We start from the raw sequence: 12,041 nt of genomic DNA, 5'->3' as shown, positions 1-12,041 counted from the left end.
CCGAGTGCTCCAGCGAGCATGACGACACATCCGACTAGACAAATGTGTTGGTTCTTTAATCAGAACAGAGCAGTGCAAACATCATCTATCAGACTTTAACATGATCAACACGTCTACTCCAGTCCGGGATCGGGCCTGTCTGTCTGCAGAGGGCTCAGCTGCCAGATGGAGGCGCTGTACAAAGTCTGTGCTACAACCGCTCACTCTTGCTTGTGCTGAAAACAAAGAAGCTGAAGTGAAAACGGGTGTTTTAAAAACAATGAAAAGTGTCCACTGAAGCTACTGTCTGTGCTTTTTGCACGTTCTCGGTGAACTTCTGTTGCTCTACGCCCTATTCTGGACTACGTGTTAACCAATTAGCATTCGGCAGACGCATACATCATCTGTTTCTAGCAACACGCAGTCAAGATCTTGAAGGACTGCACAGGAGTGCAACTCTGGTGTGTGAACCCCCTCTCGGAACCGAAACATGTATGCAGATGGATATTTGCTGGACTATAAATTCCACTTCAGACACAGAAGCTCCACCCACCTGTAGTTCACAACTTCTGTTGAGAGGGGCAACCAACCAGAAGAAGGCTGACTCACAGGAGTTCAAACTGCACATTTGAGACATGTTGCCAGACTTGTTACATCTGGTTTCAAAACACTAAGAAAGGTACAGTCTCAACGTGGTTGCCATGATGACACTGTCCATCTTTTATATACGGTCTATGTGCATAACCATGTGGCTTTAAAACATCATCACTTCAATATCTTTTTATTAAGAATGTCTCCTTGAGCTGTTCAGGAAACATCATGTTAATAAGACCTGGTTTTCCCAAACTTCCTGTGATTTGGAGCGACTCCCAAACACTATGATTGAAAACATCGCCAAGATTTCTCTGGAAAAAGGAGAGAACTTGTTGTTTATTTGAAGGGAGCTAATCAGGTCGAAACGGAGAGGAAATGTCCTGAGTTTCAGTTTGGCTACGGCAGCAGCCTTTTTTGGTTTCAGCATCAAACTGAAAACAACCTGCTTCTAAAATAAAACCACCTTCACGTGACAAAAAGCCTCGAGCTCATTTGAAATGCTGAGTAGCCCACTATTTTTCACGCATTACAAGATTTTAATTTCCTGCTCTAAAAACCTGTCGGAGCATATAAAACCCTGAGGGACTTTCTAATTTGACAGAGACACACCCTTGTTTTAGCCGTGCACACAGAGGCTGCTTTGCATTTCTTGAGCTTTTTTCTGGCTGTTTTAAGGTGAGCTGCCAGGTTGTTTTTTTGTTCCTGTGTGGCAGCAGAAGTTGGTTAGTCAATAATCCTGCTTCCTCATTCTGTCCCTCAGGTTGGTTTATGATTAACCCGCCACAGCAGCTTCCTTGTTGTTGTTCCTGAAATGACTCATCCAGTGAAAGTGCTGAAGGACACACCACTGTTCCTCACACTGGTCTCAGCTTTAGATTACAGTAAGTGTGTGGTGTTTGCTTACTGGTGCAGGACATGTCGATACAAGGTTTAATAAGGCAACAAGTGAGATTTGGAACGAGTGGAACAGGGACCCGTTTGTGGTGCCTTTGCACTTCTGTTTCACTGCAGTTCAACATAACTACATGATTATTATCCTTATTAGTCAGATTGCTTGTTTCAACACTTGAAGACAATGTAAGACCACAGCCTGTCACGGTTGCCGATGGCCAAACGTGGGGATGTGAGGAAAAGGAGGACCCAGGCGCGGAGCTCTGAATATAAGCAGTGCGTTTATTTACAGTGCAGTAAATAACCAGTACACAATAAATCCCCGTAGCTCCCTAGACTCCCGTGTCGCGTCTCACTCAAACGTCTGTGCTCGTGCTCTCCGCTCCCGTGTTACCGCACACCCCGTGCGTGCTGTCTTCTTCTGCTCCACGCTCTTCCTGCAAGGAAACAACAGAGGCAGCCGTCAAACACAACTCCCGCGGGCATACACGACTCGACACTAGACACACACTAACTTGGAGTGTAACTCAATGATCCCGCGTCGGTGGGAGCTCCAACACACACTTAATAGCTCCCCCGACGAGCCCTGATCAGCAGCAGGTGTGTGGCCAGTCCTCCATCAGGGCCACACCCATCAGGCCTGCAGGTGCCTGTCATCCATCCTACAGCTACACCCGCAGACACACACATATACACACACACACCCTACCTACACATACAATAAGTGGAACACAGACATGACAGCATCGTGCAGAAGACGGTATTACCAGTTTAGAACACGTATGCAACATTATACAAACCATATAAATGAAACATTACCGTGTGCGCCTCTTGGAGCACATGCAGAATGACATTAACGTTGAGGCTGTAGATGCATCTGTAGCCATGTATCCATGCAAGCTCCACCGTGCCATGGTTGTGCTCTCAACCAAACCTGGTCATGTGACCATTACAAACTCTACCTCATACAAACATTACAGCACTTTACATATTTAACAAACCCATATTTTGTAATCACATATTTTAGACATGTTTTTTAATCAATGTTACACTTTTATCTTATAAATAAATGAACTAAATTAAGCATGAATCTATCACAGAAACATGAAATAAACAACTTTATTTTAACTGTCTCGGGGACAGTTACTAATAATAATAATAATAATAATAATAATAATAATAATAATCCACACTGCTCACGGACACAGAGTCCCCGGAACCGGGTCCGTGACCTGTATATAAAAGGCTGAAGCAACTGTGACGTCACTGTTTGCTCTCATTATTATTTAAAGGTAGGAAGCCATAAACGATAAACATGCAGAAACACCTACAATAAAGCAATAAATTATATAAACTATGCAAAATGACATCATGTGAAAAATAATTTTCACAATACATAAGTTATCGTTAGTCTTTCATATCGTTGTGGGGAACCTGAGACCCGTTTATGCACAGGTGTCTGAAGGTCCCACCCACAGCCTTTCAATCATGTCGAGGTCTGGACGTAGAGATTTGCAGCTGACCTCAGGATCATTGTCCGAGCACAGCTAAGTAACCCAAAGTTTTAGCAATTAGACAAAAGTCCTCACTTTTATCACTGAAATTATCCGAAACATAGAGAGGAGTTCAAGGTCGATGACTGCAGGGTGCCGAGAATCCTGTGGCTGCCAAACTAAACCAAATCACCCATCTACTGCTGTGGTCAACAGCTGGTCCGAGGTGTTTGTGTCGATACGCTGTGTTTGTGGCATTTTGCATGACAGCCAGAAATCTCCACTTTGGTCTCGTCTGTCCACAGGACATTCTCCCAGAAGACTTGTGGTTTGTTGAGATGTTACTTTGCAAACCTAATCCATCATGTAGATTTCTGTAGCAAATGAGTAACTTACAACATAATCAGAAACCCCTTTTTCATCTTACGCCACAACCTTTCACATAATCTGATGTCATTGTGCGTCAGGTGGACGCAGCCCGCAAAGACGGAGGGGAAAGTTGCGATCTAGGGTTGAGAGGTTTCTGGTTGAACTGTAAGTTTGGAACTAGATTTCCTGCAAAAGTCTAAATCAAGCTTATACTTTACTGCCATGTTCTTTTGAGAGATAAGAGGCATCGTGCTAGGAGCCCTCCTTTGTTCAGTCTTTTTCTGATTAGCGTCATCGTGTCATTAACACAGCTGAATGCTCCGGGCCAGCAAACTGCCAAAGCGTCTGCTTTTGCAGAGGTGCTCGTATGCTGAACCTTGCTGCTACTGAGCCTCTTATTTTCCATTGAGGCAGCGAGGCTTGATTTTTCACAGGACAGTTAAAGATGTGGTCACTTGAGGTAAAACGCCTGCAGTCAGATTGGTCCATGTCTGCTTCAGAATTTAAATGGATTTAAATAAATGCTTGTTTGTCCCACCGGTGTAGGTTATACTAATGAAACTAATTAAAACATGTTTACAATTTAGTTTGACTGTGAAACTGACATGTACCCCAAGTATCCCCAAGAAGGACTTTATTTAAATGGTAAATAAAATTCAAATGATTCAATCTGAGGCTGCTTTTCCAAACATTTAAGATTCAAAGCGTTTATTGTCATGTGTGCAAAGAAAAAGCATTTCTCTGTATAATGAAATTCTTTCTCTGCTGTCCACAGATGCCAGTTAATATGTACAATAAAAAATACAATACAAATAGCATGAATAAATAAATGGAGACAAAAAAATTGAAGTATTAAATAGATTTATGTGCAAAAGATCAATGAGCTTGATATGCTGGTTTGATATGTGAGATGACCTGATGTGCAAAAATTATTATTACTGTTAAAATAGGTCAGCTGTTCAAGAGTCTGATAGCAGTGGGGAAGAAGGAGTTGTTGAGTCGAGATGTTCTGGGTTTCACGCTCCTGAACCTTCGTCCGCGAAATTCAGTATGGTGTTATCACTGTTGGAGGCGATACAGTCGTGGGTGTACAGGGTGTAGAGGATGGGACTGAGGACGCAACCCCGTGGAACGCCAGTGTTAGTGATAATGCTGGCTGAGGTCCTGTTGCTGATCCTGACGGACTGAGGCCTGCCAGTCAAAAAGTCCTGTAGCCAGTCACAGAGGGTGGGGTGCAGGCCGAGTGTTGCCAGCTTGTGTGTGAGTTTGTGTGGGATGACAGTACTGAAGGCGGAGCTGTAATCAACAAAAAAGTACCCTGATGTATGAGTCTTTGGTCTCATCAAACATGCAACAGAAAACTGATACTGAGCAATTTAACACTTTAAGTCTGCTTCACTCCTTTCTTTCACCTCGTGATATTTTCCAGGTCAAAGGAAAATTATGGGAATAAGAGGAGGGAACTTGAGGCGCGCATGTAATTTATTTTATGTTATTTTTTTTAACAGCACCGTGTAATAAGTTTACAAAATGTTCAGTTCATGATGTGAACACAGTCCTGACTCACTGCTGACACCTGTCTCTTATACATGAATGTGCTGCACTGCATTCATACATGAGTAAATTCTCACATCACATTTACACAATTAAAACATGCACATGCAAATAGACCTCTAACTAAAGTTTTTAAATACATACTCTGGAGCAAAAAGGATCAACTTTGTCCCTGAAATAAACATGAATGAATTGAAAAAGTTCATTTCTTTGTGACTTGGACTTGGTGTGCATTAGACCTGCACACACACTAACCTGTGTGTTGTTGTTGTGTCTTGTGACAGATGGTGCGTTCACGGTCTTTGGGGTATAAGAAAGAGCTGGGCTTGACCTCTGAGGCTGGAACTCTGAAGGAAAACATCAAGAAGAACAGATATAAAGACATCCTGCCATGTATGTCCTCACTCTTCTCAGCCTTTCTCTCATTCATACCTCCATCCTCTTTCCTTTGTTTCCCTCCCCTGTAAGGATTAGCTTATTTTCAAGTTGCAAACAAGCTGAACAGCGAAGGAGGAAAACATTTTATTAAGAGACACAAAGCTTTGTTTTGCATCTCTGAAAACTTTCATGAAATCTTTCAATTGCCGTACTTTTTTTTTTTTTTTTCTGGTTGTTGTGGGTCCCTGTAGCTGTTCTGTAGCTCGACTGCTTGTAGTGAACACGGATCCTAACAAAGTGCTTTACGAAATCAGTTTGGGCTCAGCAGAGACTGATCGAATATTTATGAAGAACAGTTATAGTGAAACCTGCTTTAATGGTCTCAAATACCTGTCCTTTAAGTAAGTGTGTGTGCGTGTGTGTGTCTGTAGATGACCAGTCTCGGGTGGAGCTCTCTCTGCCGACCACAGACTCCAACTCTGATTACATCAACGCCAGCTTCATCAAGGTAAACGCTGTCTGCCTTCACACAAATCATTCAAAGCTGTTCCTCTAAATGTGAAAACATCACCTGGTTCACACGTGCAGCACGGTTTGAGGCCCCTTACATGTTTCTGTATTCTATTAGGCATGTTCTTTAGATCATTTTGACTCCACACCTGTCAAACAATCAGATTTATGTCACACTGCGTTCAGTTTGCTGTGTTTAACGATTCGTGCTTGGCTGTTTCTGATGGGGTTGTAATGCTGCCGTTTGTCCTGCAGGGGGCGACAGGAGACTGCAAATACATTGGCTGTCAGGGGCCCCTCAGCTCCACTGTGACTGATTTCTGGAGGATGATCTGGCAGTACAACGTCAAGGTCAAACGCACAACGCAAACCATTAGCATTCAGTTAATATCCACGAATTAGTCTGAGCTACAAATGGTGTTTATAAACTTTAGTTTAATCATTAAAGCGGACTCTTCTTTTTCTTGTTATTCTTCCTAAAACTTCGGCTTCAGGTTTCGGTATGATGTCACAAAGAGCAGGTCTTATACTGTTGAGCCCTGCTGCTTACGGGGGGCAGCCAATCAGAGCAAAAGCTGGCTTAAAAGGAAGCTGCTCCAAGATGCTTGATGAGACAAACAAGGCTTGTACTGAAATGTAAATCACCAAAGCCACTCTGGCAGAAACACTAGATTTTTATTTTATCTTATTTTTTTAGGGCTTCCACTCTGTTGCATTTAAAGGGAAAAATTTTTAAGTGTTTTATGTGCTCAGATTTTTGGATTCCAAACAGATGAAGTATGATGTTTTGGCTCACGCTAAACTTCACATTAGTAAGCAGCGCTGTAACAGTCTGCCAGTTCTTTCAGATCCAGCATCCCAAATGTGTCGTGATGTGATTGGCTGCTTCTAATCCAACCAGACGGTGCAATAAAATGCTGCCTACACATGAATGCACGACTAGTAACCAGTTAAACTCTCTCCGTCTTATTTAATGTTCTTCTGATGGTGGCTGAATATTTGACTGCAAGCATCCAAAATATGGATCCAGAAAGGCCCAAAGAAATGTATTTCTGATGATAACAAATACAGTGACTGAAAGTAGGGTCTGCTAGTTTAAACTAAGGATTGTCTGGACCATGTGAACTGTGTGTAGAAGTCTAGACTTGAAAATGGGAAATCAGAAGCTGTCTTCGTTGTTCACACCCTGAAGGTAGCCTGGATTTCCAGGTTTAGCACACAAAGCATAAATTTCCACCTTTTTATTTGCATGCCTCTACATTTCTAAGTAAATAATTAATGTAGCTGCATTTCTTTTTCTTTGTTGTCCTGTTCATCATATTTGCTGAAATCTGGAGAACTTGAGATTTGTAGTGTCCTGAAATTTGCCACCTGAACTCAGCCCACGATTACAGCCTTCCCTGTTTTTCACAGGCGCTGAATAAAAGCCAGATTTTAGAAATGTGTCCCAAAATGTGTAGCAGGGGAACAAAGCGTGTATACACACACACACACACACACACACACACACACACACACACACACACACACACACACACACACACACACACACACAGCTGTGCTCTTTTCAGCTTCTGAGGTTGTTCATGTCAGACTCAGACGCACTGTTAAGCTGAAGTCGGTGCATCGCTGAGGCACAGGGACGTTTTCTTCATCAGACCAGCAGCTTCTCCTCAGAAGGCTCTGACTAACATCTGACTCTGTGTTTCAGGTGATAGTCATGGCCTGCAGAGAGATAGAGATGGGAAAGGTAAACTCCTTTTTGCCCTTTGATCTCTTTGTTGGCTCAGACCTTTGACTTCAGATTTTAAAAACTCTTCTCTTTTACTTTATTTTCTTTAACCTCTCAAACCTCAAAGCTTTTTCAAGTTTACTCAAATAGAGCAAATATGCAAATCTATAACTACCCAAATATCATTGCATTAGTGACTGAAGTATGGCATAGTCTTACCTGAATAATGAAAGGGAATCTCACACTTCATATGCATGTATTTCATCACTGGTTGTACATGTGGAACAGCTGCGTGCAACCAGAAATAATAAAAACAGAATTAAAGGTTCGTGTTCTTAACTAACAAGTCTGTATTTTCCTTTGCAGAGAAAGTGTGAGTGTTACTGGGCTGCAGCTCACCAGTCGGCTTCATTTGGACCGTTTACTGTCAGCAACGTAAGAACAAACAGGCTGCTAATAAATCTGATTAACACAGAACATACAGCACAGTTCACCTCCTCATTAACGATGTTAACTGTTCAGACTGTATTTAGAGTCCTTTTATTTAATACAAATCCAGAATAATCTGGAGTGATTCTGACGTGTTGTTCCTGTGTGTCTCCAGCAGGAGGAGACACATCCCAATGAAGATATAGTGGTGAGAAATCTGACCGTCACATTCCAGCAGGTAGGAAGTTTTCACATGAGTGAGTGGTTTCAAAAAGCTACGCTGGGACGGGTTAACAAGAAGTTTGGACCTTAAAAAGCAGAATGCTTTTATTGGCTATAGTTCAAAGACAACATTTTTCATCACGCCTTCTTTTGTGTGTTTGGGAACTGTTCTTTAAAATCCAAACTTTTTCCTTCAACTGCTCAGCAGCTGTTTGGTCTCCTTTCTGTTTCATAATTTGTGCTTTCAATGGGCGGGATATCTGGAATGGCCACTTAAGCTCCCAAATTTTTCAATACAGAGCCATCCTGTTGGAATAAACCAGTTTAGACGAACAGCCTCCAGAGGACACAGTGGCAGCGATTTCTAGGAGACGTTTTCCTTTTGATGAGATGTTTCTGCTTTAGTCTCAATTAGGAGGCAGCAGTGTTTCTAGTTTATGGGTTAATGCACATTTGAGTTTTATTTGTGGATACAGTCATGTGCTATCTTCAGTGAAGATACACCTCCTGATTCCCTGCAGTGATTTATTATTATTATTATTATTATTATTGTTCACTACAGAATCAAGTCTGTTTCTAATGCACAGCCTGAAGATCACAGCTGTCCATAGAGTCACACACAGTGATTCCTCCAGAAGTTCTTTTAACGATATTGTGGAATGTAGATGACGAAATCCTCAAATCTTCTTCTTCTTCTTTTTCTCCTCCTCCTCCTCCTCCTCCTCCTCCTCCTCCTCCTACTCCTCCTCCTCCAAATTTAGTTTTACAAACATTTTCCAGGATTTTCTGGGCCATCAAAACCTTTTTTGAAAGAACTGCTGGCATCACATCCAACAATGATCTCAATTCCATTTATTTATTTATTTTTCAGTTTGTACCATTTTCAGTTAAACGGACAATGATTTCATTTTCGTTGCATTTTGTTTTTAATTCCTAAGTTTCTTTGGAAACGGACCTTTTGAATAATTTAAAGCATCATTTTGAACGCTAATATCAATGACTTGACCTTTTCAGTTTTAAAATAATTTGTTTTCTTCTCCTCCTCCTCCTCCTCCTCCTCCTCCAGGCCAGCCGGTCAGTGATTCAGTATCAGTTCCTTTCATGGCCGGATCATGACGTTCCCTACGAGACTGCTGGAGTCCTGGACATGCTGGAGAGAGCCAGGAGCAGCCGTGGAGCCAACGTCTCACCTCTGCTGATACATTGCAGGTACACACACACACACACACACACACACACACACACACACACACACAACGGCTGGTAATGCCTCATCATTACTGCAGCTTGTTTGTGAAATTGGTGCAGATCGCAGGTCAGATGGTCATTAACATTCAGCAGGATAGATCACACATATGGCAGCTTATCTCACACACACACACACACACACACACACACACACACACACACACACACACACACACACACACACACACACACATGCACAAACAGACACGCACTCACACACACACGTGTAAACACATGCCCACACATCGAAAGCAGGAGGCTGTGAATATGCAGCAGGTAACACCTGCTAACGATGGCACAGTTAACATGCATGCTGCATCTGTTGCTCTGTGTGTGTGTGTGTGTGTGTGTGTGTGTGTGTGTGTTACAGCGCAGGCTGTGGGAGGACAGGAGTCATCTGTGCACTAGACTACATCCATGACCTGCTGGTTACCAAGGTAACACATGATAACACATCACATGGCCTCAGTACTGGTCCGCCGTGTGGCTGCTGAATGTCTGAATCTGACGTGTCCTGAATCTTTGTTCTCTTTTGTCATGTTTTCACTTTTTTAAATACACATTTCACCCTTTTTAAAGATTTTAAATGGTTTTCTTTTAGTGACCTAAGAGTAATAAATGGAGTTTGATCAGAAGATACAAACTTCTCAGATTGAGAAGCCTGAGTTGAGCTAATATCAATGTGTTTAAAAGCTTCCTAATGTGACGAGTAAACCTTTTAATGAAACCAGAAGATGAGGCCGGATAAAAGCACGTAGTCTGTTTTCCAGGAGATCAGGCATGTCAGAAGTAACGTGTGAATGTTGCAGCCTCTCTGTGTGCGGATCATTCAGACTCTGTGTTTTGGGCGGCTCTTCAGTGTTTGTGTTTGCTCGCTCTGCAGAAGATCACACCAGAGTTCAGCATCCTGAACATCGTCCTGGAGCTCAGGAGGCAGAGACCCTCAACAGTGCAAACTAAAGTAAGTGCTTCATCGAGCAAGTGTGAGAGTTTAGGAGTTATTTAATCCCCAGGAACAGCACTTAAAGAACATCAGCTGCTTTTTAACAGCAAGGTAGTCAATTTCACATTATAATGGTATTCGGTTAAAATGTTGTGACATCACTCAACATCAGCCATTAGAGCAGGGCGATATGACCAAAAATATTTATCACGATATAGATTTGAAAATTTGCGATAACAATATAACTGCCGATATAATTGACACTAGACAAAATACTTTACAACTCCACAATTTTATTAGTGCAAAAAAAAACCCCATCAATGTATTTTCACTTAAACAAGCAGCTGTTTTTTTACATTAAAGTTGTATAAAAATGTAACAGTGCAAATGCAAATTCCTCGCTGACAGTTTAACCAAAAGGCATTTCCAGTGGAAATTGGCCGACATATCCTCAGCATAACCAAGTATAATATCCACAAAACTTAAAAAGAGCTTATACACACACAATACGGTAATATTATGTTGAAGCACAGTACGTATCACTCCGCGAGGCGCCTGCCTAATATAGCCGTAATGCTCCGACAATCCATTAAGCGGTGCGGCTTCGTAGCTTAGCAAAGTCGTACTAAAACATTTGACAGATTTTCGAGCGCCGTGTACGTAAAATCGTTTCGAGGTCAGTAAACACAACCAGAATCCAAACATAAGGCACACGGGATTATAAGGGGCTCTGTCGATTTTCAGAAAAATCAAAGGATTTATTTTAAGTGTGCCGTATTTACCAAAAAACACGGTAAAAACGACGCCCCGCTAGCATGCTCTACCAAACATAGTGCTTTGTTGTGTATCTGACGGACGAAAGCTAAACCAGCTCCACACCACTGAAGTTGCAGCATTTTTACAAACCAATTCTGGTTCATCCGTTTCATTCAACGATCCGCTTTCGCCCTTCTCATTCTCCGTCGCTGCCGTGCCTTTTTCGCCATGTGCGTATGAAAACAAAGGCACTGCGCATGCGCGTTTTACCCATATTCTATCACGATATTTCATTTTCTTGTCATTGCCCAACATTATACCGGTATTACCGTGAACGGTATGATATGGCCCAGCCCCAGCAGCCACGGCACACAACATCTTTCTCTCTGTAACTCTAAAACTTTAACTTTTTAAACTAAAAATTGTAATTTAAAAAAAAATTATTTATTCGTTTTTAGTTTATGAATTCGTCTGCTTGGGTTCTCTCCGGGTACTCCAGCTTCCCCCCACAGTCCAAAGACAGGGGTTAGTAGGGTTGGGTTAACTGGGGATTCTAAATGTGGATAGGTGTGAATGTTTCTAGTGTCCTTGTGTTAGCCCTGTGTCAGAGTGGCGACCTGTCCAGGCTTTACCTCGCCTTCCGCCCGATGGTAGCTGAGATAGGAATGGATGGATGGATGGATGTACATTGATCAGGCATAGCATCATGACCGGCTGATAATTGTATCTGCTAACAGGCTGAGGGGCAGCACTGCGACAGGGCACACTGTCCTGCTGAAAGAGGCCACAGCCATCAGCGAGCACAGTTTCTGCAACAATGCTTGGGTAGTTGGTACATGTCAAAGTAACATCCACATGGATGGCAGGACCCAAGGTTTCCCAGCAGAACACCATCCAAACCAACACACTGCTTCCACCAGCTGGGTGCCTCCCAGATAAGCGA

The 12,041-nt window shown here is 42.4% G+C and overlaps 1 protein-coding gene and 1 long non-coding RNA gene across 4 annotated transcripts in view; one reads left to right on the top strand and one right to left on the bottom strand.

The window, feature by feature from the left end:
• Positions 1–12,041, top strand: part of ptpn18 (protein tyrosine phosphatase non-receptor type 18) — a 32,460-nt gene that overhangs the window by 3,964 nt on the left and 16,455 nt on the right. The window contains exons 2-11 of one of the 3 annotated variants that reach the window (XM_084917320.1): positions 1,334–1,454; positions 5,165–5,273; positions 5,690–5,766; positions 6,024–6,119; positions 7,480–7,518; positions 7,867–7,935; positions 8,105–8,167; positions 9,218–9,360; positions 9,770–9,836; positions 10,283–10,360. In XM_084917320.1, coding sequence (XP_084773446.1) covers positions 5,165–5,273; positions 5,690–5,766; positions 6,024–6,119; positions 7,480–7,518; positions 7,867–7,935; positions 8,105–8,167; positions 9,218–9,360; positions 9,770–9,836; positions 10,283–10,360 — 741 coding nt within the window. In that variant the 5' untranslated portion in view covers positions 1,334–1,454. The remainder of the gene's footprint in view (positions 1–1,333; positions 1,455–5,164; positions 5,274–5,689; positions 5,767–6,023; positions 6,120–7,479; positions 7,519–7,866; positions 7,936–8,104; positions 8,168–9,217; positions 9,361–9,769; positions 9,837–10,282; positions 10,361–12,041) is intronic. The other 2 variants (XM_084917319.1, XM_084917318.1) reach the window with 2 other exon arrangements.
• LOC146364990 (uncharacterized) lies at positions 1,727–2,405 on the bottom strand. The gene is made up of 2 exons (XR_014798914.1): positions 2,284–2,405; positions 1,727–2,173 (listed from the first exon to the last, which is right to left on the bottom strand). It is a non-coding gene; the product is annotated as an uncharacterized LOC146364990 (long non-coding RNA).

The sequence above is a fragment of the Perissodus microlepis genome, chromosome 20 (genome assembly GCF_051167445.1).
Source record: "Perissodus microlepis isolate ML-2025 ecotype Zambia chromosome 20, ASM5116744v1, whole genome shotgun sequence".
Lineage (NCBI taxonomy): Eukaryota > Metazoa > Chordata > Actinopteri > Cichliformes > Cichlidae > Perissodus > Perissodus microlepis.
Note: the sequence above shows the minus strand (reverse complement) of the source record. Positions and strands in the feature narration are given on the sequence as shown.